This window comes from Lethenteron reissneri, chromosome 67 (genome assembly GCF_015708825.2).
Source record: "Lethenteron reissneri isolate LAM-NWPU_2019-01 chromosome 67, ASM1570882v1, whole genome shotgun sequence".
In the NCBI taxonomy this organism is placed as follows: domain Eukaryota; kingdom Metazoa; phylum Chordata; class Hyperoartia; order Petromyzontiformes; family Petromyzontidae; genus Lethenteron; species Lethenteron reissneri.
In genome coordinates, this window is record NC_083845.1 from 7,185,312 (window position 1) to 7,210,576 (window position 25,265).

At 54.7% G+C, this 25,265-nt stretch overlaps 1 protein-coding gene across 1 annotated transcript in view; it reads right to left on the bottom strand.

The window, feature by feature from the left end:
* Positions 1-25,265, bottom strand: part of LOC133360143 (neurogenic locus notch homolog protein 1-like) — a 123,390-nt gene that overhangs the window by 12,857 nt on the left and 85,268 nt on the right. Inside the window, exons 11-29 of the mRNA XM_061578729.1 lie at positions 21,130-21,243; positions 20,342-20,575; positions 18,946-19,056; positions 18,011-18,203; positions 16,813-16,958; positions 16,524-16,637; positions 14,753-14,872; positions 13,813-13,965; positions 12,710-12,938; positions 11,990-12,191; positions 9,708-9,861; positions 8,609-8,793; positions 7,701-7,833; positions 6,360-6,617; positions 5,271-5,383; positions 4,273-4,442; positions 3,247-3,424; positions 2,405-2,643; positions 1,443-1,847 (exon numbers count right to left, since the gene is read on the bottom strand). Coding sequence (XP_061434713.1) covers positions 1,443-1,847; positions 2,405-2,643; positions 3,247-3,424; positions 4,273-4,442; positions 5,271-5,383; positions 6,360-6,617; positions 7,701-7,833; positions 8,609-8,793; positions 9,708-9,861; positions 11,990-12,191; positions 12,710-12,938; positions 13,813-13,965; positions 14,753-14,872; positions 16,524-16,637; positions 16,813-16,958; positions 18,011-18,203; positions 18,946-19,056; positions 20,342-20,575; positions 21,130-21,243 — 3,451 coding nt within the window. The remainder of the gene's footprint in view (positions 1-1,442; positions 1,848-2,404; positions 2,644-3,246; positions 3,425-4,272; positions 4,443-5,270; positions 5,384-6,359; positions 6,618-7,700; positions 7,834-8,608; positions 8,794-9,707; positions 9,862-11,989; positions 12,192-12,709; positions 12,939-13,812; positions 13,966-14,752; positions 14,873-16,523; positions 16,638-16,812; positions 16,959-18,010; positions 18,204-18,945; positions 19,057-20,341; positions 20,576-21,129; positions 21,244-25,265) is intronic.

Genomic DNA, 25,265 nt, shown 5'->3' on the forward strand with positions numbered 1-25,265 from the left:
ACACTACCCATAGACTCAACACTGCCCATAGACTCAACACCGCCCATAGACTCAACACCGCCCATAGACTCAACCCCGCCCATAGACTCAACACTACCCATAGACTCAACACTACCCATAGACTCAACACTACCCATAGACTCAACACTACCCATAGACTCAACACTGCCCATAGACTCAACACTACCCATAGACTCAACACTACCCATAGACTCAACACTATCCATAGACTCAACACCGCCCATAGACTCAACACTACCCATAGACTCAACACCACCCATAGACTCAACACTACCCATAGACTCAACACTACCCATAGACTCAACACTATCCATAGACTCAACACCGCCCATAGACTCAACACCGCCCATAGACTCAACACCACCCATAGACTCAACACTACCCATAGACTCAACACTGCCCATAGACTCAACACTGCCCATAGACTCAACACTACCCATAGACTCAACACTGCCCATAGACTCAACACTACCCAGACTCAACACTATCCAGACTCAACACTGCCCATAGACTCAACACAACCCAGACTCAACACTACCCATAGACTCAACACTGACCATATACTCAACACTACCCATAGACTCAACACTATCCAGACTCAACACTATCCATAGACTCAACACTGCCCATAGACTCAACACTACCCATAGACTCAACACTGGCCATAGACTCAACACTGCCCATAGACTCAACACTACCCATAGACTCAACACTGCCCATAGACTCAACACTACCCATAGACTCAACACTTCCAGTAGACTAACACTACCCATAGACTCAACACTGCCCGTAGACTCAACACTGCCCGTAGATTCTAGATTTGAAGCTTTCGTGACTGCAAGGATTCACACTCTTAAAATAATTAGATATTATTATTTTATTTCTATTATTATTTCTATTATTTATTATTATTTTTAGACTGTAGGTGCAAGTGCTGTTAGTTAGCACCGATGAAGGCCGGCACGGCGCACGAGGGGGTGGGTGGCCAGAACCACGCCCAGCTGCCTTTGTCTCCCCAGTGGCGATGTTCACACACTGCACCAGGTACTCATTTAATGCTGAGTCGAGCTAGGGGAGGCCCAGGACCGGTTCAAATCATGGTCACTTTGGTGTTGGTGCTGAGCACGAATCAAAGTCGAGTCGCCTGGTTCGTAGCGCTGCGTGCTAACCGCTGCACCAGCGCTCCCCGCGAGTGTGTGTGTGTGTTTGTGCGTGTGTGTGTTTGTTGCGTGTGCGTGTGTGCGTGCGTGCGCGTGTGTGCGCGTGCGTGAGCGTGCGTGTGTGCGAGTGTGTGTGCGTGTGTGTGCATGTGTGTGTGTGTGTGTGTTGCATGTGTGCGTGTGTGCGTGTGCGCGTGTGCCTGCGTACGTGTGCATGTGTGCGTGTTTGTTGCGTGTGTGCGTATGCGCGTGCGTACGTACCCCAACACTTCACGGTCGATCTCCCGGACAGACCTCGGCAGCACCACGAGCGACCTCACCGCCCTCCTCAGCGCCGCCGCCGCTCCTCCTCCTCCTCCTCCGCCGCCGCCGGCGCCGCCGCCGTACTCCTCGTAGTAGGGGAAGATCATCTCGGCGCCGGTGGCGTCGCGCTTGAAGCGCACGCCCGTGTGGAGGATGGAGCCCAGGCGGCGCAGGAAGTTGACCGAGTCGTTCAAGATGTGCTCGGGCGGCAGCAGCACGACGAGGACGAGGGAGTCGCGAGCCAAACGCGGCGGAGTGGCGATCACGCAGTCCCCGCCGTCCCAGCCGCACTCCTCCGTGTTGCAGCCCTGGTCGCAGTGCTTGTCGGAGAAGTGGTCGCGGCAGTACTGGTCGTAGAGCGGGCTGCAGAGAGGTTGCGCGGGGGTGGGGACACGCGGTGAAACACACGGTGAGACAGGTGGGACACACGGTGAGACACACGGTGAGAGACGCACGGTGAGAGACACACGGTGAGACACACGGTGAGACACACGGTGAGACACACGGTGAGAGACACACGGTGAGAGAGACACGGTGAGAGAGACACGGTGAGACACACACGGTGAGAGACACACGGTGAGAGACACACACGGTGAGACACACACGGTGAGAGACACACACGGTGAGACACACGGGTAAACGGTAAAACCGATCCAAGGCAGCTTCACCGATAACCGGGAACCGATTTTTCGAGAGCCGCCCCCGAACCCCGGAACTCTGCTGTTGCACCGCTTGCTCGCCCACCCGCAGTGTCGCCCATCCGAAGTGTCGCCCACCCGCAGTGTCGTCTGTCAGCAGTGTTGCTTACCTGCCCGCCCGCCCGCCCGCACGCAATGTCGCCCGCAATGTCGCCCGCAATGTCGCCCACAATGTCGCCCGCCCGCCCGCAGTGGTCGCCCGCCCGCCCGCCCCGCACTCACTTGCACTGCTTGGCGGTCTTCTTCTCCTTGCAGTCGAAGTCGTCGTAGAGGCACTCGGCGCCGGCGCACTGCTCGTCGCACTTGCCGTCGCCGAAGTAGCGCCAGCACTGCAGCGAGCTCGTGCAGTTGCGCCACGGGTCGTCGAAGTTGAGCGAGCAGTCGCCGCCGTCCCAGCCGCACGCGTGGACGTTGCACTCGAGGTCGCAGTAGCGGTCGCCCGCCTTGCTGCGACACTCGGCCTGGGAAAGGGGATGAAACGATGCGCACACACACAGACACACAGACACACACACACACAGACACGCGCACACACGCACACACACACACGCACACACACGCACACACGCACACAGACACACACACAGACACGCGCGCACACACACACACACACGCACACAGACACACACACACAGACATGCGCACACACACACGCACACACACACACACGCAGACACACACACACACACACAGACACGCGCACACACACACACGCAGACACACACACACACACACAGACACGCGCACACACACACACGCAGACACACACACACACACGCAGACACACACACACACAGACACACACACACGCAGACACACACGCACACACACACACGCACACACACACACACACGCACACACACACACGCACACACACACACACGCACACACACACACGCAGGCACGCACATGCAAGGGGTCAGTGGCAGAAGTGGGTGGGGCCTACGAGCAGTGGGAGGGGCTTGTGAGGAGTGAGAGAGGCTCAGAGCAGTGGGAGAGCCGGGTGTGGAACGCGTGAATGTGTAATTGGCGGCGGAGGAGGAGGAGGAGGCGAGGGTTGTCACCTGCGTGCAGCTCTCCTCCAGCACGGAGGTGGGCGGCGGCGTCACGTCCTGCCCGACGCCCCCGGAGAAGCCCGGGTCGAGGAAGTGGCAGCGCAGGCCGTTGAAGCGCTGCGGGCAGCGGCAGCGGAAGAATGGCTTGGCGTCGTGCGGCTCGCACGCCCCGCCGTTGTAGCACGGCCTGCGGGAAGGGGGGGGAGGGGGGCAACGCAGGGTGACGCGACGGTTAAAACTATACTTTTAGTTCTTTCGGTAAAGTCACGTAGGTAAAAAAAAATGAAATTAAATTAATTTTAATAAAAAAAAAATGAAATTTAAATTAATTTTCATTTCACTTTTTTTTTTTTACCCACGTGACTTTACCGATAGAACTAAGAGTATGAATCCTTGCAGTCACGAAAGCTTCAAATCTAGAGTTAAAACTATTTACGTTTCTTTTTAATCAGTTTTTTTATAATAATTTTTTTTTTTTTTTACCGGGTGTAAAGCCACGGGAGCTACGTCGCTCTTTATCCAGAAGCGACCCCCCCCCCCACCCCCCCCCCCCCGGCGAAATCACCAACGACAGCTCGACGGAGCGGGCTTAACCGTCGTCCGAGCGGGCGCATTTCTTTTAATGCAGCCACCAAAGAACCCTAAAAAAACCCCCGTGACGTCGTCTCAGCGGTCGCAAATGGGTACCCGATACCCGGCTACCCGTACCTGGCCGGGTACGGGTACCCGTTTGCGACCCTGGTGCGGCCGGGTACGAGTAGGCCGTGAGTCATTGGTGAGTAACTGTTGGTCACTCATTTCCCAACGTCTTGTCTCTTCTCACAATTCAAGTTCCTAGAATCAACCCACCCGCGCCTGCAACATGGCTTCATCCCAGAGGTCGCAATCAGGTACCCGATACCCGTACCCTACTCGTACCCGGCCGGGTACGGGTACCCGTTTGCGACTGGGTACGGGTAAGGAATCAAAACCCGTTTGCGACCTCTGCGTCGTCTCGAAACGCCGTAGGGGGTAAAAGACCGCGGGGGCTCTCACTTGTTGAGGCAGGGCGAGTCGGCGGGGAACTGGCACTCGGGCCCCGTGTGCTTGGCAGGGCAGAAGCAGTGGGCCCCCAGGACGGGGCCCTGGACGCAAAACCCGCCGTTGAGGCAGGTGAGGTTGCCGCAGGTGTAGGAGCTGTTCTCGCACGTGTAGCCATGGTAACCCTGCGGGCAGAGGTGCGCGCGTGAGTCCGTGCGGGTCTACGGGTCTCTGTGCGGGTCTACGGGTCTCTGTGCGAGTCTACGGGTCTCTGTGCGAGTCTACGGGTCTCTGTGCGAGTCCACGGGTCTCTGTGCGGGTCTACGGGTCTCTGTGCGGGTCTACGGGTCTCTGTGCGAGTCTACGGGTCTCTGTATGAGTCTACGGGTCTCTGTGCGAGTCTAAGGGTCTCCGTGCGAGTCTATGTGCGAGTCTACGGGTCTCCGTGCGAGTCTAAGGGTCTCCGTGCGAGTCTAAGGGTCTCCGTGCGAGTCCATGTGCGAGTCTACGGGTCTCCGTGCGAGTCTAAGGGTCTCCGTGCGAGTCTAAGGGTCTCCGTGCGAGTCTAAGGGTCTCCGTGCGAGTCTAAGGGTCTCCGTGCGAGTCTAAGGGTCTCCGTGCGAGTCTAAGGGTCTCCGTGCGAGTCTAAGGGTCTCCGTGCGAGTCTAAGGGTCTCCGTGCGAGTCTAAGGGTCTCCGTGCGAGTCTACGGGTCTCCGTGCGAGTCTACGGGTCTCCGTGCGAGTCTACGGGTCTCCGTGCGAGTCTACGGGTCTCCGTGCGAGTCTACGGGTCTCCGTGCGAGTCCACGGGTCTCTGTGCGAGTCTACGGGTCTCTGTGCGAGTCTATGGGTCTCTGAGCGAGTCTACGGGTCTCTGTGCGAGTCTACGGATCTCTGTGCGAGTCTACGGATCTCTGTGCGAGTCCTCGGGTCTCCGTGCGAGTCTACGGCTCTCTGTGAAAGTCCTATATGCGACTATCTACGTGTAAATATTTGTAGGGGCGTCTCTCACCTGCGGACACTTGCAGATGAAGCCGTGCGGCGTGTTGATGGTGACCATGCACGCGCCGCCGTTCTTGCACGGCTGGGACTGGCACGTGTCCACGATGTTCTCGCAGTGCCGCCCTGCGCACAAGTCGCACACGCGATTCAAGCGATGCCCCCCACTACTCTCCTCCCACCGCTCGCAATTGGTGAAGCGACGTAATTTTAAAAGCGCATTCCCGTTGGAAAATCAATTAAACATAACATTTTTCGGCTTACGAGCTGCGCTAAAAAAACTATTATCATTTCGGTTGTCGGATCCGCTGGCACGTATCCACGCAGCGGTACGAGCAATCATTTTGAAGCCGCACATTTCAATTTAAAATTTTTATTATTATACTAGCTGTACTACCCGGCTTCGCCCGGGACTTGGATTCACCACGCCCGGCCGGCTTTGTCTCCCCAGTGGCGATGTTCACACACCGCAGCAGTTAATTGTTTGAGGCCGAGTCGACCTAGGGGAGGCCCAGGACCGGTTCAAATAATCGTCACCGGTGGTGGCCGTGAGCGGGAATCGAACTCGGGTCGCCGGGTTCGTAGCGCGGCGCGCTAACCACTACACTACGATGCGTTACGCTACCACGTGCGCGGGTCACGTGACAGATGTGACGTCACAGCTCACTTGCCGTGCTAAAAAAAATAGATGCATTATTGAGCTTCCCCCCACCAAAAAATAACAAAAGTGTATTTTTATAATGTTTGCATGGTGTACAGTCTGGAAAGTACCCACGTGGCAAATTTCAAGTTTGTTGCATGTCGGGAAGTACGCTAAACATTTTGAACAGACACACATACTCACAACTTTGCCCTTTATATATGTATGGAGATATTAAATTTCGATTTAAAGCTTTCGTGACTGCAGGGATTCATCTTCTTGGTTCTTTTGGTCTTCACCTGAGGACGGCTGCTTGCGTTGTGGCCGAAACGTCGTGAGAATTATTTTATCATGTTATATTTTTATTATTTTATTACTTCTCTTCTACGTGACTTTACCGAAAGAACCAAGAAGATATGGAGACATTATTCCGGTTGTGGGATCCGCTGGCACGCGACTCACCGGAATAGCCGGGCCGGCAGCGGCACTTGTAGTCGTTGACGAGCTGCACGCAGTCCAGAGTGCCGGGCGGCTGGCACGGGTTGGAGAGGCACTCGTTGACGTCGCCCTCGCAACGCTCGCCCACGAAGCCGGGCGCGCACGAGCACGCGTAGCCCCCGACGCGGTCCTCGCACGAGCCGCCGTTGAAGCAGCGAGGTTCCAGCGTCACCGGGTCCACGCTCGGCAGGCAGTCGTTGCGGTTGATCTCGCAACGCACGCCTTGGGGAGGGAGAGGGGATGGGGACGTTACGGGCGGCCGCGTCCAGGTCGGTCCTCTGCGGAGGAGGCTCGTGAGGGACGCTGCTCCAGCAACGACGAAAGGCGGAGTTCAGCGACGCTCGCAACGACGAGAGGAGCGCCGGGCGGATGAAACGCATCAAGTTGCTAAACTTCTGGCTATCACAAACGATAGCGAAACCAAGTGGTTTATATTTCGATTTAAAGCTTTCGTGACCGCAGGGATTCATCTTCTTGGTTCTTTCGGTAAAGTCACGTAGAAGGGAAATAATGAAATAATAAAATACAATCCCTTTGTTGCTGCTAATCCTACATAATGCACGGACATAATATGACTTTGAGACCCCCCCCACCTCCTACGCATTCCACAAGTAGTGACTAATCCCATATCTGCATTTTCCATAAATATGCTAAATGCCTCTGTTGATATGCAATATTCCTTTGTCAAGGCACCCTTCCTCCCCTAACCCAGCTTAAATATACGCTGCCAAGCTTGGTGGTGTTCATTCAGACGCTGTCTTTCCGACAGACCTGTTCTTCACCTGAGGACGGCTGCTTGCGTTGTGGCCGAAACGTTGTGAGAATTGTATTTTATTATGTTGAATGTTTATTATTTTATTATTTCCCTTCTATGTGACTTTACCGAAAGAACCAAGAAGACAAGTGGCTTATCTTCATGTGGAAATTGATAGCGGCCAATTGCTTTAAATGTGGAGGGAAAAACAGGACCCCGAGAAAATCGACTCGATCACGGGGAGAGAGAGAGACACATGTAAACTCCAAATATACAGCAGCAGGCATCAGGGTCGGGATTGAACCCACAACCTCCTGCACACCAGGCGAGGTAGTTAACATCTCCTAGCCACCACGGCATGTGCGTCTGTCCCGTGACCTCCTGGCCAGCTAACCTTTGATACTTCACGCGGCCTCAAAGTTCACCTGGGCCTGGCGCAAGGTACGCGGGGATGTCACCGCCGCTTGCCGGTGAACGGCGGCGGTGGTTGTTGTTGTTGTTGTGGTGGTTGTTGTTGTGGTTGTTGTTGTTGTGGTCGCGCTCATCCTTACCCTCTGTGCCAGGGGGACATGAGCAGATGTATCTGTTGACCAGGTCGATGCACGTTCCTCCATTCTCGCAGGGCTGCGACTGGCACTCGTTAATCTCCTTTTCGCAGTTCACGCCGTGATACCCTGGCACACACTGCACAAAGACAAAGACCCCCGCGCCCCCGCGCGCAGCGTACACAATTAACAGACAGTCGGGGAAAGCGCCGTCGGCGAGTAGCGGGCGCCTACAAAACGCCGGGCACCGCGCCCGGCCGCCTCTGTCTCCCGAGTGGCGACGTTTGCCCACGGCACCCACCGGGCGCTCGTGCGAGTTTCCAAGTCGACCGAGCGGAGGTCGAGAGCCGGGTTCACGTAATCGTCACCCGCAGGCAGAGGACAAACATCCCCCGCCCGCCCGCCGGTTCGATTAGTATACTCGAAAGGGGTCGAGCGGTGGCGTTAGCGAGCGCCCTATTAATGTTCCGGAGACCGCAAGAAAGGCGGGGGCATGCGGACCGCCGTGCCACCAGCACCGCCGAACTACCCCTGGGTTCGAGTCCAGGTCGGAGAGGAGGAGAGGCACAACGGGGGCGAACGAACGAACGAGCGAGCAAATGAACGAACGAGCAAATGAGCGGGCTGGCGAACGAGTGGACGAGTTTCGATTTAAAGCTTTCGTGACTGCAGGGATTCATCTTCTTGGTTCTTTCGGTAAAGTCACGTAGAATGGAAATAATAAAATAATAAAAATAATACATAATAAAGTAATTATAATATTTTTCTTATTTTATTATTTCCATTCTACGTGACTTTACCGAAAGAACCAAAAAGATGAGCGGACGAGCGTGCGAGCGGACGAACGAGCGAGCGAACGAGCGGACGAGCGAGCGGACGAGCGAGCGAATGAACGAGCGGACGACGATCAGCACCTCGCACGAGAAGCCACCCAGGTAGTCGTTGCAGGTCGCCCCGTTCTGGCAGGGGTTGGACTCGCACTCATCCACCTCCTCCTCGCAGTAGCTGCCCGTGAAGCCGGCCTGGCAGTGGCACGTGTGGCTGTTGCCCACGTTCATGCAGCTGCCGCTGTGCTGGCAGAGCCGCGCCACCGACACGCCTGTGACACGCGTGTGCCCGCACGCACGCAGAAGACAAAGGTTCCCCCCCCCAACCGTTATAACCTGAACGCACTGTTGGGGCAAGTGCTGTTAGCGAGTAGCACCTATGAAGGCCACCACGGCACACGAGGGTGTGGATGACTATGGCGATGACGACGACGACACTGATGACGACTATGGCGGTGACGTCGCTGATGATGATAACGATGATGACGACGACGCTGATGACGACTATGGTGATGACGTCGTCGATGATGATATCGATGATGACGACGACGCTGATGACGACTATGGCGATGACGTCGTTGATGATGACGTCGTTGATGATGATAACGATGATGCTGGTGCCGACGACAAATGACGATCATGACGACAACAACTATGGCGGTGACGTCACTGATGATGACGACTATGGCGGTGACGTCACTGATGATGATAACGATGATGCCGATGATGACGCTGGTGCCGATGACAAATGACGATCATGACGACGACGACGATGGCGGCTATGACGCTGATGATGATAACGATGATAACGATGATGACAATGATGACGATGATGACGCTGGTGCCGATGACAATGACGATCATGACGACGACGGTGGCTACGACGCTGATGATGATAACGATGATGACGATGATGACGACGACGCTGGTGCCGATGACAATGACGATCATGACGACGACGGTGGCTACGACGCTGATGATGATAACGATGATGACGACGACGCTGATGATGACTATGGCGGTGACGTCACTGATGATGATAACGATGATGACGATGCTGCCGATGATGACGATGATGCCGATGACAAATGACGATCATGACGACGACGACGATGGCGGCTATGACGCTGATGATGATAACGATGATGACGATGATGAGGCTGGTGCCGACGACGACGACGCTGACCGAATCGGAGGGCGGCCACTTCGCAGGAGACGTTGGGCACGTCGCAGTAGAGGCCCGTCCAGCCGCTGGGGCACTCGCAACGGAAGGCGGTGGCCGACTGCGAGCACGTGCCGCCGTTCTTGCACGGCGCTGCCACGCACCAGTCCACCAGGCTCTGCACGCACGCACGCAACGCGAGAGACAGGGACACAGAGAGACGGCGCGCAGAGTCGTAAGCATCGTCAGTTTGGTCGTCGTCATCATCAGCGTCATCAGTCATCGTTTGCATTGGCGTCATCGTCAGCGTCATCATCAACGTTGTCATTGTCGTCGGCATCATCATCAGCGTCGTCATCATCATCATCAACGTTGTTATTGCCAGCGTCATCATCATCGTCAGTTTCGTTGTCATCATCAGCGTCATCAGTCATTGTTAGCATTTTCGTCATCGTTTGCATTTTCGTCACCGTTTGCATTGGCATCATCGTCACTGTCATCATCGTCGTCATCATCATCAACGTTGTCATTGTGGTCGGCGTCATCATCAGCGTAATCATCATCATCATCAACGTTGTTATCATCAGCGTCATCATCATCGTTATCATCATCGTCAGTTTCGTCGTCATCATCAGCGTCATCCGTCATCGGAAGCATTTTCGTCATCGTTTGCATTGTCGTCATCGTCACTGTCATCATCGTCGTCATCATCATCAACGTTGTCATTGTCGTCATGGTCATCATCAGCATAATAATCATCATCATCAACGTTGTCATTGTTGTCGTCGGCGTCATCATCAGCGTCATCATCATCAGCGTCATTGTCGTTAGTGTCACTATCACTACACGACCACTTTCAATAACCCCTCTCTTTATTTAAACACTATCATCTCATGTACACTTCTACAATTATTGTAAAGCGCCTTGAACCAAGGCGCTGCTATATAAATCTACGCAAGCTCGTCACTGTCATTGTCAGCGTCGTCATCATCATTGTTGTAAACATCGCCATTCATCAGCGTCACCATCACCGCCATCAGCATCGTCAATCATCATCGCCGGCGTCATCATCATCGCCGCCAACGTCATGATGAGTGTAAGCAACGGAGACCCCAGGGGAGGGGCGGGGGGGGGTACAGGCATCTTCTGGCCAAACCCCACGTGGCGGGGAGGGGAGACGGTACCCCCTGACTACCCCTCGGGGTTCCTACAACAACAGGAAACAGGAAGGCCACACACACACAAAGACAAAGATCCCCGCCCCCCACCGTGTAGCCTTAACAAGTGCTGTTAAGCGAGCACCTACGAAGGCCGACATGGCGTACGAGGGGGTGGGTGGCCAACACCACGCCCGGCCGCCTTTGTCTCCCCAGTGGTGGTGTTTACACACCACACCGGCTACACTCCTTCGTATGTCTGTACGTTTAACTTCTTTCGCACCGTACGTAGCCAACCGTGCTAATCGGAGGTGCGGGGGAAGGACAACAAACTATGCATTTGAGGCCTCGGGGAAGCCCATGGCCGGTTCAGATAATCGTCACTGGTGGTGGTGGTTGTGGCCGTGAGCGGGAATGGAACTCTGGTTTGCCGGTAGTGCATATATAGCCTGAACAGACCGTTGGGGCGAGTGCCTTTGAAGGCAGGCACGGCACACGAGGGGGGTGGGTGGCCAGCATCATGCCTGGCCACTTTTGTCACGCAAGAACAACAAATAAAGATCCCTCGTATAGTTAACAGACTCTGTAGGGGCAAGTGCTGTTAGCCAGCGCCTATGAAGGCCGGCACGGCACACGAGGGGGTGGGTTGCCAGCAACCAAGCTGGCCGCCTTTGTCTCCCTAGTGGCGATGTTTACACACCGCACCAGGTAGTTTTGAGGCCGAGTCGACCTAGGGGAGGCCCACGACCGGTTCAGATAATCGTCACCGGCCAGTGGTGGTGGCCGTGAGCGGGAATCGAACTCGGGTCGGCGGGTTCGTAGTGAAGCGTGGCGGTAAGCGCTAACACCTCCGCTCCCCGCCACACACACGCACACACACACACAGGCGCACGCACACACACAGGCGCACGCACACACATACACAGACACACAGGCGCACGCACACACAGACACACAGGCGCACGCACACACAGACACACAGGCGCTTGCACACACATACATAGACACACAGGCACACGCACACACACACATACACACACACATTAAGGCACACACACACACAGGCGCACGCATACACACACACACACACAGTCGCACACACACACACACAGGCACACACAGGCACACACACAGGCGCGCGTGCCCGACCTGGCAGTTGTTGCCCGTGTATCCGTGCGGGCACGTGCACTTGTACGAGCCCAGCCCGTCGAGGCAGGTGGCGCCGTTGACGCACGGCTGCGAGTCGCACTCGTTGATGTCGTACTGGCAGTTGGCGCCGCTGTAGCCGGCACGGCACGTGCAGCTGTAGCTGCTGATGCCGTCCACGCACGAGCCGCCGTTGAAGCAGGAGCTGAGCGGGAGAGAGGGAGAGATGGAGAAAAATATGTACGTAGAAAACAGGGGCAACATAGGCAGAGTAGGGAGAGAGGGGGGGTAGAGAGAGAGGGAAGGGGTAAGGTGGAGAGCAGAGCTCGACATATTTTGTGAAATCTTTCATTTAAAGTGGGGGGTGGGGGGCACATAAAGCAAAGCATTGTAAAAAAACAAAAAAACCGAAATGATGAACGAAGCAAAGTGCCGACTACACCGAGCATCTTCTTGTTTCCTCTGATCGTGAACAAAAGAGAAGATGGAGGGAGGGAGAGACGCAGGGAGACAGAAATTTTATAGATTGGACGGTTGTGGGAGAGGCGGGGAGAGTATGTCCACCAACACACACACGTTCATCAACACGCACGTTCACCAACACACACACGTTCACCAACGCACACCCACACACACACGCACATTCACCAACACACACGTACGTTCACCAACACACACGCACGCTCACCAACACACACACACGTCACGCGCGCGCGTGCCCACCTCTCGGTGCAGTCAGGCACGTTGTTCTCGCAGTGGATGCCGTTGAAGCCGGGCCGGCACTTGCAGGTGTAGCTGTTCACGTAGTCGGTGCAGTTGCCCCCGTTGAGGCACGGCGCGCTGGCACACTCGTCCACCTCGTGCTGGCACTGGCGCCCCGCGAACCCCGCGCGGCACACGCACGAGAACGCGTTGACGCCGTCCCAACACGTGCCGCCGTTCTGACACGGAGCTACGGTGGAGACGAGGAGGGAGGGGGGGGGACGGCACGGGGGAGACGCAGGGTGACGCGGGGAGACGCGGGGAGGCGCGGGGAGACACGGGGAGACGCGGGGTGACGTGGGGAGACGCGGGGAGACACAGAGGTTAGAGAGGTGTCAGGGTTGAGATCGAACCCACGGCCTCCTGTATACCAGGCGAGGGAGATAACATCTCGCACCACCTGCACGCAGGTCAGGCAGATAGGAATCCAGGCAGGCAGCAAGCCAGAATTTTTCGAATATAGTAGAAACACAGAGATTGGGGACACGTGGGGAGCAGACACGCGGATTTCCCCTCGAAGAACACAATTACTCCCATCACGGCACACTTGAGAGCAAACTGGGGACGGGTAGGTTAGAGACACGGATATGGGGGGATGGAGAGGACCAGATCACGTGGGTAGACGCACGCGAAAACCACGGGGGGCTGACCTAACCCAAAAAAAAAACCCAATTACGAATCATAATAAATTATAATTATAATGATAATTGTTTTTTTTACCCTTCTATCTGGCAACAAAACTGACACCTTTTTTAAAAGGAGTCATGTTTACATAGACCACAATACCTGCAGCCATAATGCAAACAAAAAACACAACTCTGATAATGTATGCACTGTCCTTGAAGTTGATTGGTCCACACCCGAGACAGCTTTCCTTAGAGCCTAGTCTCACATGGGTTGGACCAGATGACGCCAAAAAAAAAGTGTCAGTTTTGTTGCCAGATAGAAGGGTAAAAAAACAATTATCATATTTTTGACTGGCAAATGAGGTTCCAATGGTATAATTATAATAACAACAACAATAAACAACACCGGCCACTCGCACCAAATGGCGAGCCACTCACCGGGCAAGCAGTCGTCCACATCCACCTGGCAGCTGTGGCCGGTGTAGCCGGGCTGGCACTCGCACGAGAAGCCGCCCAGCGTGTTCCGGCACACTCCGCCGTTGCGGCAGCGGTCGGACACGCACTCATCCACGTCCACGTCGCACGACCGGCCTGCGACGGAGAGGGGGGGGGGGGAGATGTGAACCGTCTCGCCTGGTACGCAGGAGGGACGTGGGATTTTGCGAAGAATATTATTCTTAATAAAGGTTTTTTTTGGGTTCGATCGCGTAAATACGTGTCGTAAGGGGCTTGTCACATAACCAAAAGGCCAATTAGTTACTAGTATAGTGTAGTGTCTAGTGTAGTGTATAGTAGTGTCGTATATAGTGTAGTGTATAGTGTGTAGTGTATATTGTGTAGTGTATATCAGTGTGGTGTATATCAGTGTAGTGTATAGTGTAGTGTATAGTGTAGTGTATAATGTAGTGTATAGGAGTGTATATTAGTGTAGTGTATAGTGGTGTATATTAGTGTAGTGTATAGTGTAGTGTATAGTAGTGTATAGTGTAGTGTATAGTAGTGTAGTGTATATCGTGTAGTGTAAAGTAGTGTAGTGTATAGTGTAGTGTATAGTAGTGTAGTGTATAGTAGTGTAGTGTGTAGTAGTGTAGTGTGTAGTGTATAGTAGTGTAGTGTATAGTAGTGTAGTGTATAGTGTAGTGTATAGTGTATAGTGTAGTGTATAGTGTAGTGTATAGTGTTTCGCTGGTAATTACATCCAGCATCATATTATAAAAAAAATAGTTCAGTTGCGTTGAGCACGGACACAAACAGGAAAGATTATTTTTGGTGCGACGCACGAACTCTGGCCCAGGTGGGCTGGTGTTGTGGGTGTGGCGGTGGTGGTGGGTGGCGGTGGCGGTGAGTGGTTGGTTTAATTGTTCCGGTTGAGCCGTACCCTGCCACCCGCTTGGACAAGAGCAGGCAAAGTCGGAGAAGTCTGGCAATTCCCGGCAGCTGCCACCATTCCGGCACGGAGTCCCGGAGCAAGGGGCCAGCACCGTCTCGCAGTTGCGCCCTGCGCAGAGAGACACGCGCACATGCATATTATGTAAACAACGGATAACACAAAGACACTAACAACGTAATAAACACAACTTTATAAGAAACGTGGTTAATCCACGCATTAGTTAATATTTACTGTAGCTACAGCAGCCCATCTTTCACGGGGGAATGGTCGGTAAGCAATCACACTGGGCTCTATGGAGGCATTATACTACTATACACTACACTATACACTACCCTATACAACACACCAAGCTCTCTGAAGCCCCATTATTAAGCGATTAGTCGTTAACAGTGGTGCCTGTTAAGACGGCTTCTACTGCACACAAAGATAAAGATCACCCGTATAGCCTTAACAAACTGTGGAGGCAAGTGCTGCTTGAAGGCCGGCACGGTACACGAGGGGGTGGGTGGCCAGCACGACGCCCGACCGCTTTTGTCTCCCCCAGTGGTAAGGTTTTTACACACAGAACCAGGTTACGCATTTGAGGCCGAGTCGACCTAGGGGAGGCCCATGACCGGTTCAGATAATCGCGACCGGTGTTGGCCGTGAGCTGGAATCGAACTCGGGTCGCCGGGTTCGTAGCGTGGCGTAGCGCTAACCGCTGCACCACCGCTCCCCACCATATATCAACAACCGCCATTTGCCACTAAGTGGCGATGACGTCATCACGACGCTTGTGCCAGGCTATGTGCACGTTGAGGCCACGTGAAGTGTCGAACGCCCGCTGACAGGTCACGGGGCAGACCCAGGTGCCACGAGTCGACTGACTGAGATGATTGACCGATGCCCCACCTGTGCCCCCTACTGTGCCAACTACACACAGACACACAGACGTAGACCTATGTGCGTGACACACACACACGCGCGCGTATATGTACGCATACACGCACCCGTACTGAGAGGCAAACGCACGCACGGAGAACAGATGGACCTCTGTGTAGTCCAAGACATGACGATGGCAATCGCAGGGCGATGAAGACGATTAGGGTTACGACGATGAAAATGCAGATGACGACGACAATGATGATTTGTTTACTCTTCCAGTATTTTTCACTGCGCACCGTGTGTGCTGTACTGTGTCTGTCGTTGTAACGTTCAGACCCGGTGCCCCTACTGAACATCTGCGCCAAAATAACTTCATCGGATTAAATTTCGATTTAAAGCTTTCGTGACTGCAGGGATTCATCTTCTTGGTTCTTTCGGTAAAGTCACGTAGAAGGGAAATAATAAAATAATACAAATAAACCAATAAAATAATTCTCACGACGTTTCGGCCACAACGCAAGCAGCCGTCCTCAGGTGAAGACCAGGTCTTATTTTATTATTTCCATTCTACGTGACTTTACCGAAAGAACCAAGAAGATGAACCAAAGACCACTGAGGAAATAACTCCCTCGCTGAGCTGCTAAGACGATTAAAAACGGCGCTCGGCCACGGCTTGACTAGCGTCGAAATGTCGTGAGAATTATTTTATGTTTAATTTGTATTATTTTATTATTTCCCTTCCACGTGACTTTACCGAAAGAACCAAGAAGATTCATTGGATTCCTCCAGAAAAATAAACACTCATTCTGATGACATCGAATACGACGTAGAAAGACAAAGATGATGATGACGATGAAGCAGGATGTTTTTGTTTAACAACTCCTTCCCCGCGTACCGGTGTAGGGCAAGTTGCACTGGCACGTGTAGCTTGAGATGCCGTCGTGGCAAATCCCGCGGTTGAGGCAGGGGTTGGACTGGCACTCGTTGACGTTGATCTGGCAGTTGTTGCCTGCCGAGAAAGCGGGGTTAGAGTTCGCGTCAACTACGAGGACGACGACAACAAGAGCCGAATGGCTCACAGGGCTACACCAAATAAATGAAACTGAAACTGTTGTTATTACCCTGTACCGCTAGATCACGCGTGTGCGTAGTGTAGCACGTGCGTGCGCGTGCGTCAGCGTTACCGCGGAAGCCCGCGCGACAGATGCAGGTGTAGGCGTTGAGCTGATCGTAGCACGTCGCCCCGTTGAGACACGGACCGGACGCACATTCATCCCTCTCCACGTCGCAGTTCCTCCCGATCCAGCCCGGGTCACACACGCACCGATACCTGCAGCAGCAGCACGAGAAGCAATAGCAGTAGGAGCAGCAGCAGAAACAGCAGCAGTAGCAGCAACAGTAACAGTTGTAGCAGCAGCAGTAGGAGCAGCAGCAGTAGTTTAACAGCAGCAGCAGCAGGAAAACAACCGCCAGCATCAGTATCAACATCAGAAAGGTAAAAATGAGATCATCACAGAACGTAGTGGTGCAGTGTACACACACACACACTACTCACTCATTCACAACTCACAATGACGCACACACTACTAACACACACACTACTAACACATACTACTCACTCACACACTCACACACTACTCACACACTACTAACACACTACTCACTCACTACTCACACACACTACTCTTTAACACACTAACACACACTACTCACTCACACACTAACACACACTACTCATTCACACACTAACACACACTAACACACTACTCAACAACAACAACCGCCATTCGCCACTAAGTGGCGATGACGTCACCACGACGCTTGTGCCAGGCCAAGGTGCACATGGCCTGGCACACACTACTCACTCACACACTATCACACACACTACTTACTCACACACACACTATCACACACACTACTTACACACTACTCACACTCACACACTACTCACTCACACACTAACTACTAACACACTATTAACACACACTCACACTACTAACACACACACACTCACTACTCACACACTACTCACACACTACTAACACATACTACTCACACACCACACACACTACTAACACACACGACTAACACTCACACATACTACTAACACACACACTACTAACACACACACTACTAACACTCACACACTCACAGACGACCTCGCTGGCGCCCCTCGCCCGTTGCGATCGTCTAGGCATCCGCCGTGCGTGCACGGGCTGCTGGCACACTCGTCCACTCACACACACTACTAACACTCACACCACTAACACACTAACACTCACACACTACTAACACACTACTAACACTACTCACACACTACTAGCACACTACTAACACACACTACTCACACTACTCACACACTCACAGACTGCCCTGCCTCACCCGTTGCGATCGTCAAGGCATCCGCCGTGCGTGCACGGGCTGCTGGCACACTCGTCCAGCTCCTCGATGCACGCCGGCTCCTGGAAGCCGTCGGGGCAGGCGCAGGTGAAGCCGTCGACGCCGTCGCGACACGTGCCGCCGTTGTGGCACGGCGACGAGGCACACTCGTCCACGTCGATGGTGCACGCGGGGCCTGCGGGGGGGGGACACGCCGTGGGGGGGGGGCGGGGGGGGGGACACACGGGACACGGGGGCGGGGAGACACAAGAACACGAGACACGAGGCACGGGGAAACATGAGGAGACACGAGGAGACACGGGGAGACACGGTGACACACGGGGACACGAGAGACACGGGGGCGGAAAGACACAGGGACATGAGACAAGGGGGACACGAGACACGAGAGACACGGGGAGACGGGAGCGGTGAGACACGGGGAGACACGAGACGCGGTGAGACACGGGGAGACACGAGACGCGGCGAGACACGAGACACGGGGAGACACGAGACACAGGGAGACAGGAGCGGTGAGACACGGGCACACGAGACACGAAGACACGAGACACGGGGAGACAGGAGCGGGGAGACACGGGTGGTGAGACACAGGGACACGAGATACGAAGACACGAGACACGGGACATGCAGCGAGACACAGGGACACAGGGACACGGGAGCGGTGAGACACGGGGATACGAGACACGGGAAGACGGGAGCGGTAAGACAAGGGACACGCGGCGAGACACGGGGAGACGGGAGCGGTGAGACACGGGGAAACACGGGGAGACACGGGAGGACACGGGGACACGGGGACACGGGGTACGACACGCACTCCTCCACGTCGACGGTGGTGGGTGCGCGAGTGGCGGCACGTGTGTACGTCACACGTGTACGTCACGCGCGTACGTCACGCGTGTGCCCGTGGCGCGCGTCGTTACCTGTGTAGCCGGGCTGGCACACGCACTCGTAGCTGTTGATGCCGTCCTTGCACACGCCGTAGTCACACGAGCTGCTCGCACAGTCGTCGTAGTTCGTCTCGCAGTTGGTGCCTGGGGGGGGGGGGGGGGTGTCACGGGGTCAAGCCGGCGTCATCATTCACTGGGCATCTGTGAAGAAAGAGCTTCATAGCTCATCGGATTGCGTGGGCGGTGAGTGGTGTGTGCGGTGTGGGCTGTGTGGGCTGGGAGCGGTGAGTGGTGGGGGCTGGGAGCGGTGAGCAGTGTGGGCTGGGAGGGGTGAGTGGTGTGGCTGGGAGTGGTGAGTGGTGGGGGCTGGGAGGGGTGAGCGGTGTGGGCTGGGAGTGGTGAGTGGTGGGGGCTGGGAGGGGTGAGTGGTGTGGGCTGGGAGTGGTGAGTGGTGGGGGCTGGGAGGGGTGAGTGGTGTGGGCTGGGAGTGGTGAGTGGTGGGGGCTGGGAGGGGTGAGTGGTGTGGGCTGGGAGGGGTGAGTGGTGGGGGCTGGGAGTGGTGAGTGGTGTGGGCTGGGAGGGGTGAGTGGTGGGGGCTGGGAGGGGTGAGCGGTGTGGGCTGGGAGGGGTGAGTGGTGTGGGCTGGGAGTGGTGAGTGGTGGGGGCTGGGAGTGGTGAGTGGTGTGGGCTGGGAGTGGTGAGTGGTGTGGGCTGGGAGGGGTGAGTGGTGTGGGCTGGGAGTGGTGAGTGGTGGGGGCTGGGAGGGGTGAGTGGTGTGGGCTGGGAGGGGTGAGTGGTGTGGGCTGGGAGGGGTGAGTGGTGGGGGCTGGGAGGGGTGAGTGGTGTGGGCTGGGAGGGGTCAGTGGTGTGGGCTGGGAGGGGTGAGTGGTGGGGGCTGGGAGTGGTGAGCGGTGGGGGCTGGGAGGGGTGAGTGGTGGGGGCTGGGAGGGGTGAGTGGTGTGGGCGGTGAGTGGTGAGTGGTGTGGGCTGGGAGGGGTGAGTGGTGTGGGCTGGGAGGGGTGAGTGGTGTGGGCTGGGAGTGGTGAGTGGTGGGGGCTGGGAGGGGTGAGTGGTGTGGGCTGGGAGGGGTGAGTGGTGTGGGCTGGGAGGGGTGAGTGGTGGGGGCTGGGAGTGGTGAGCGGTGGGGGCTGGGAGGGGTGAGTGGTGGGGGCTGGGAGGGGTGAGTGGTGGGGGCTGGGAGGGGTGAGTGGTGTGGGCTGGGAGGGGTGAGTGGTGTGGGCTGGGAGGGGTGAGTGGTGGGGGCTGGGAGTGGTGAGCGGTGGGGGCTGGGAGGGGTGAGTGGTGGGGGCTGGGAGGGGTGAGTGGTGGGGGCTGGGAGTGGTGAGCGGTGTGGGCTGTGTGAGCGGTGAGCGGTGAGCGGTGTGGACTGCGAGCAGCAGTGCCGAGCCTTGCGAGCTACGACACCCACCTCCCGTGCCGGGCTGGCACGTGCACTGGTATCCGTTGACGAGGTCCACGCACTTGCCCTCGTGCTGGCAAGGGTTGCTCAGGCACTCGTTCACCTGCTTCTCGCACCGAGGCCCCATGTAGCCCGGCAGGCAGGCGCACGTGAAGCCGGCCACGGCGTCCTGGCAGCGCCCGTGGTGGCACGGGTCCGGGTCGCAGTCGTTGACGTTCACCTCGCACAGCTCGCCCTCGAAGCCTGCGCCGGGACACGCGGGCAAAGTTACCGCCGCAGCGGCGTAGCCTTCACGGGATGTCGGGGCAAGTGGCGCGCGACTATGTTGGGGGGGGAGGAATTGCTATGGCACGTTTAAGGCCAAGTCAACTTACGGGGGTGGGGGATAAGGGGCCCACAAGGGGGACCCCGGGTTCAGAAACTCGTCTGAAATCGACAGACCTGTTCTTCACCTGAGGACGGCTGCTTGCGTTGTGGCCGAAACGTCGTGAGAATTGTATTTTATTATGTTTAATATTTTTATTATTTAATTATTTCCCTTCTACGCGACTTTACTGAAAGAACCAAGAAGATGAATCCATGCAGTCACGAAAGCTTTAAATCGAAATTTATACTAGGTTTGTTTTCTATTTCATTTGTACCTGATGACAATTGCTTGTGTTGCAATCGAAATGTCGCATTCTACTATTAATTAATTTCTCTTTCTACGTGACTTTACCGAAAGAACCAAGAAGATCCATAGAAATTATTATAATAAAACATTTTTTTTTTTGCGAAATGTTTCGAGGAATCCGAACCTTCGGGGCAGTCGCAGTCGAACATGTTGGGCAGGTCGATGCACTTTGCCCCGTTGAGGCAGGGCGTGCTGGCACACTCGTCGATGTCCATCTGGCACATGCTGCCCGTGAAACCTGCGGCACAGGAAGGCGAGAGGTAGAGAGAGGGGAAGGGGAGGGAGCGGAGCGGAGAGGGGGAACACACCAACTATTAACACGCATTTAAAGCTTTCGTGACTGCAGGGATTCATCTTCTTGGTTCTTTCGGTAAAGTCACGTAGAATGGAAATAATAAAATAATAAAAATAAAACATTATAAAATAATTCTCACGACGTTTCGGCCACAACGCAAGCAGCCGTCCTCAGGTGGAGAACAGGTCTTTCCGACAGACCTGTTCTTCAGACGCTGTCTTTCCGACAGACCTGTTCTTCACCTGAGGACGGCTGCTTGCGTTGTGGCCGAAACGTCGTGATAATTATTTTATTATGTTTTATTTTTATTATTTCCATTCTACGTGACTTTACCGAAAGAACCAAGAAGATATTAACACGCAGTGCACAGAAGCTGTCAAAGTATGACCTGTGTTTTGATTTAGTGTGCTGATCTTAGAGGTGCATTGAAAAATGTTGATACTCCGACTGATGCTCCTGCTGTTGTGGAGTGACTCATGCAGCCAGCTATGGCTGCAGGGTTTGGTGGTACACGTTGTTTATGTCGTTTATTGTGAAAATTCGGTCACAGTTCCTATGATCACTGTTACATTGCTTTTATGGCTTTATTTTGGTGATTTCGAAAAGTTTTTTGGTTTGGCCATGTTTGTTTGTTGTAGTGGCCTTAATCCAAGTTGTCTTGTGGTTGTTGTTGTTTGATTTGCATCCCACGGTGTCTTTTCTGCAATATTTTGCTGTCTTTTCCTGGATTGTCTGTTTGCACATAGTCACATAGTCACTTTAAGATGTTTTCTTGTTCATGTTTTTGTTTTTTTGTTTGTTGCGGTTGCACCCGATTCAAGAGCCGAATGGCTCACAGGGCTATACCTAATAAATGAAACTAAAAACTGAAGCTGTCACAGCGGGTCCAATGGTCCGTACAGGGGCACTCGCAAATGCAGAGGCCTCCGGTTCGATTACATCTCCCGGAAGATGAAACAACGGCGCTAGTTTATTAAAATCCCTCCTCCCCCCAGCGGTGTCATGGGTACAGCACAGTTGGTCGATGGGCAGGCCGTGTGTGGTGGGGTAAAATGTGTGCAGTAGCCGCGGTGGCTAGGAGATGTTGACTACCTCGCCTGGTGTGCAGGAGGTCGTGGGTTCGATCCCGACCCTGACGCCTGCTGCTGTATATTTGGAGTTGTCATCAAAACTCGATAAGCGCGGTTGGCTACGTACGGTGCGAAAAGAAGTTCAATATACATACGTACTGCCCATAGACTAACACTACCCACAGACTCAACACTACCCACAGACTCAACACTGCCCATAGACTAACACTACCCACAGACTCAACACTACCCACAGACTCAACACTGCCCATAGACTAACACTACCCACAGACTCAACACTACCCACAGACTCAACACTACCCACAGACTCAACACTACCCACAGACTCAACACTGCCCACAGACTCAACACTACCCACAGATTAACACTACCCACAGATTAACACTACCCACAGACTAACACTACCCACAGACTCACACTACCCACAGACTAACACTACCCACAGACTAACACTACCCACAGACTCACACTACCCACAGACTCAACACTACCCACAGACTCAACACTGCCCACAGACTCAACACTGCCCACAGACTCAACACTACCCACAGACTCAACACTACCCACAGACTCAACACTACCCACAGACTCAACACTACCCACAGACCTCAACACTACCCACAGACTAACACTACCCACAGACTAACACTACCCACAGACTAACACCTAATTTGCAAACAAGCTGCTGACCCTCCCAGAGCGCCACCGCTCATCGTCAGGGCCCAGCCACAAACAATGGGCGCATTGAGCAGCCGGCCCCGTGCAGACAGCGGGGGGGGGGAGGGGGGGTGCAGCGTGGTGCAGCGTGGTGCAGCGTGGTGCAGCGTGGTGCAGCGTGGTGCAGCGTGCAGCATGGCACAGAATTCGTCACTGTGCATGCTGCAGCATCGTGCAGCGTTCGTGCAGTGTTGCGAAGTGTGCAACGCCGTGCGGCATCGTGCAGCGTGGGTGCAGCGTGTGCACAGCACGGCACGCGCATGCAGCGCCAGTCAAGCACGGTGCGTGCGGGGTTGCGACGTGCAGCGCCGTGCCGATTGTGTCCGAGCTTCCAGTCCAGCGGCACAACCCGTGGTCTTTCACCGCCGCACCGCGATGGGACAGAACGATCACCGGAGCGACGGTGCACTTTGAAATCGTCATCTCGATTGAAAGCTCGTTTCTTTAGAATTGCTTCTTGCGTTTTAGTTTGTCGTCCCTGCCCCCGCATCGCCGATTGGCACGGTTGGCTACGTACGGTGCGAAAGAAGTTCAATATACATACTGCCCCATAGACTCAACACTACCCATAGACCCAACACTGCCCATAGACTCAACACTGCCCATAGACCCAACACTGCCCACAGACCCAACACTACCAATAGACTCAACACTGCCCCATAGACCCAACACTGCCCATAGACTCAACACTGCCCCATAGACCCAACACTGCCCACAGACCCAACACTGCCCACAGACCCAACACTGCCCACAGACCCAACACTGCCCACAGACTCAACACTACCCACAGACTCAACACTGCCCACAGACTCAACACTACCCACAGACTCAACACTGCCCACAGACTCAACACTGCCCACAGACCCAACACTGCCCACAGACCCAACACTGCCCACAGACCCAACACTGCCCACAGACTCAACACTGCCCACAGACTCAACACTGCCCACAGACTCAACACTGCCCACAGACTCAACACTACCCAGACTCAACACTACCCACAGACTCAACACTGCCCACAGACCCAAGACTGCCCACAGACCCAACACTGCCCACAGACCCAACACTGCCCACAGACTCAACACTGCCCACAGACCCAACACTGCCCACAGACCCAACACTGCCCACAGACCCAACACTGCCCACAGACCCAACACTGCCCACAGACTCAACACTGCCCACAGACTCAACACTGCCCACAGACCCAACACTGCCCACAGACCCAACACTGCCCACAGACCCAACACTGCCCACAGACCCAACACTGCCCACAGACTCAACACTGCCCACAGACTCAACACTGCCCACAGACTCAACACTGCCCACAGACTCAACACTACCCAGACTCAACACTGCCCACAGACTCAACACTACCCAGACTCAACACTGCCCACAGACTCAACACTGCCCACAGACTCAACACTGCCCACAGACTCAACACTACCCAGACTCAACACTGCCCACAGACTCAACACTACCCAGACTCAACACTGCCCACAGACTCAACACTGCACCTCCGATTAGCACGGTTGGCTACGTTAGGTGCGAAAGAAGTTCAACGAAGCCAAAATACTTGAGGACCCTGTAGCAGAGGCCCCTTGCTGCCAGCAGTGTGCGTGAGCAGGCAATTGCAGGGCTGCACCTTTGCCTGTTGGGAGCTAGACTGGATCCTACCTCGATGATCGTCAATGGCAGAAGCAGAGAGCACGTGGCCTGCCTGCAAATCTCTCTGTCTGTCTGTCCCTCTCCAGATCTCGCCCAGTCTCTATCTCTCGCTCGCTCGCTTCTCCACGCTTCTGACTGCGCGTGTCTCTCTCTACCACGATTCTGGCAAAAAAAATTCGCCCCATGAAGCTGGTGGTTGTTGTTGTCGTAATTACCGGCGAAACGTCACGGCCACTCTAATTGTAAATGTTGCGGTGGGTTTAACTCTCCAACACACGACCTGTTAGCGCTGAACTAAGTAACGAATTGGCAGCTTTGGTTTCAAGTGACACAACCGTACCGATTGGCTGCGTTGGGTTAATGACACATTTATATTTTACAGGATCTAACCCAAAAGAAGAAAACTTTATTATAATATTGGTCGGGAAAGCCAAACTATTACTACTGCTTGTTAAACTCTCTCTTCCATCACCGGGCGTGCCTCTGCATCCC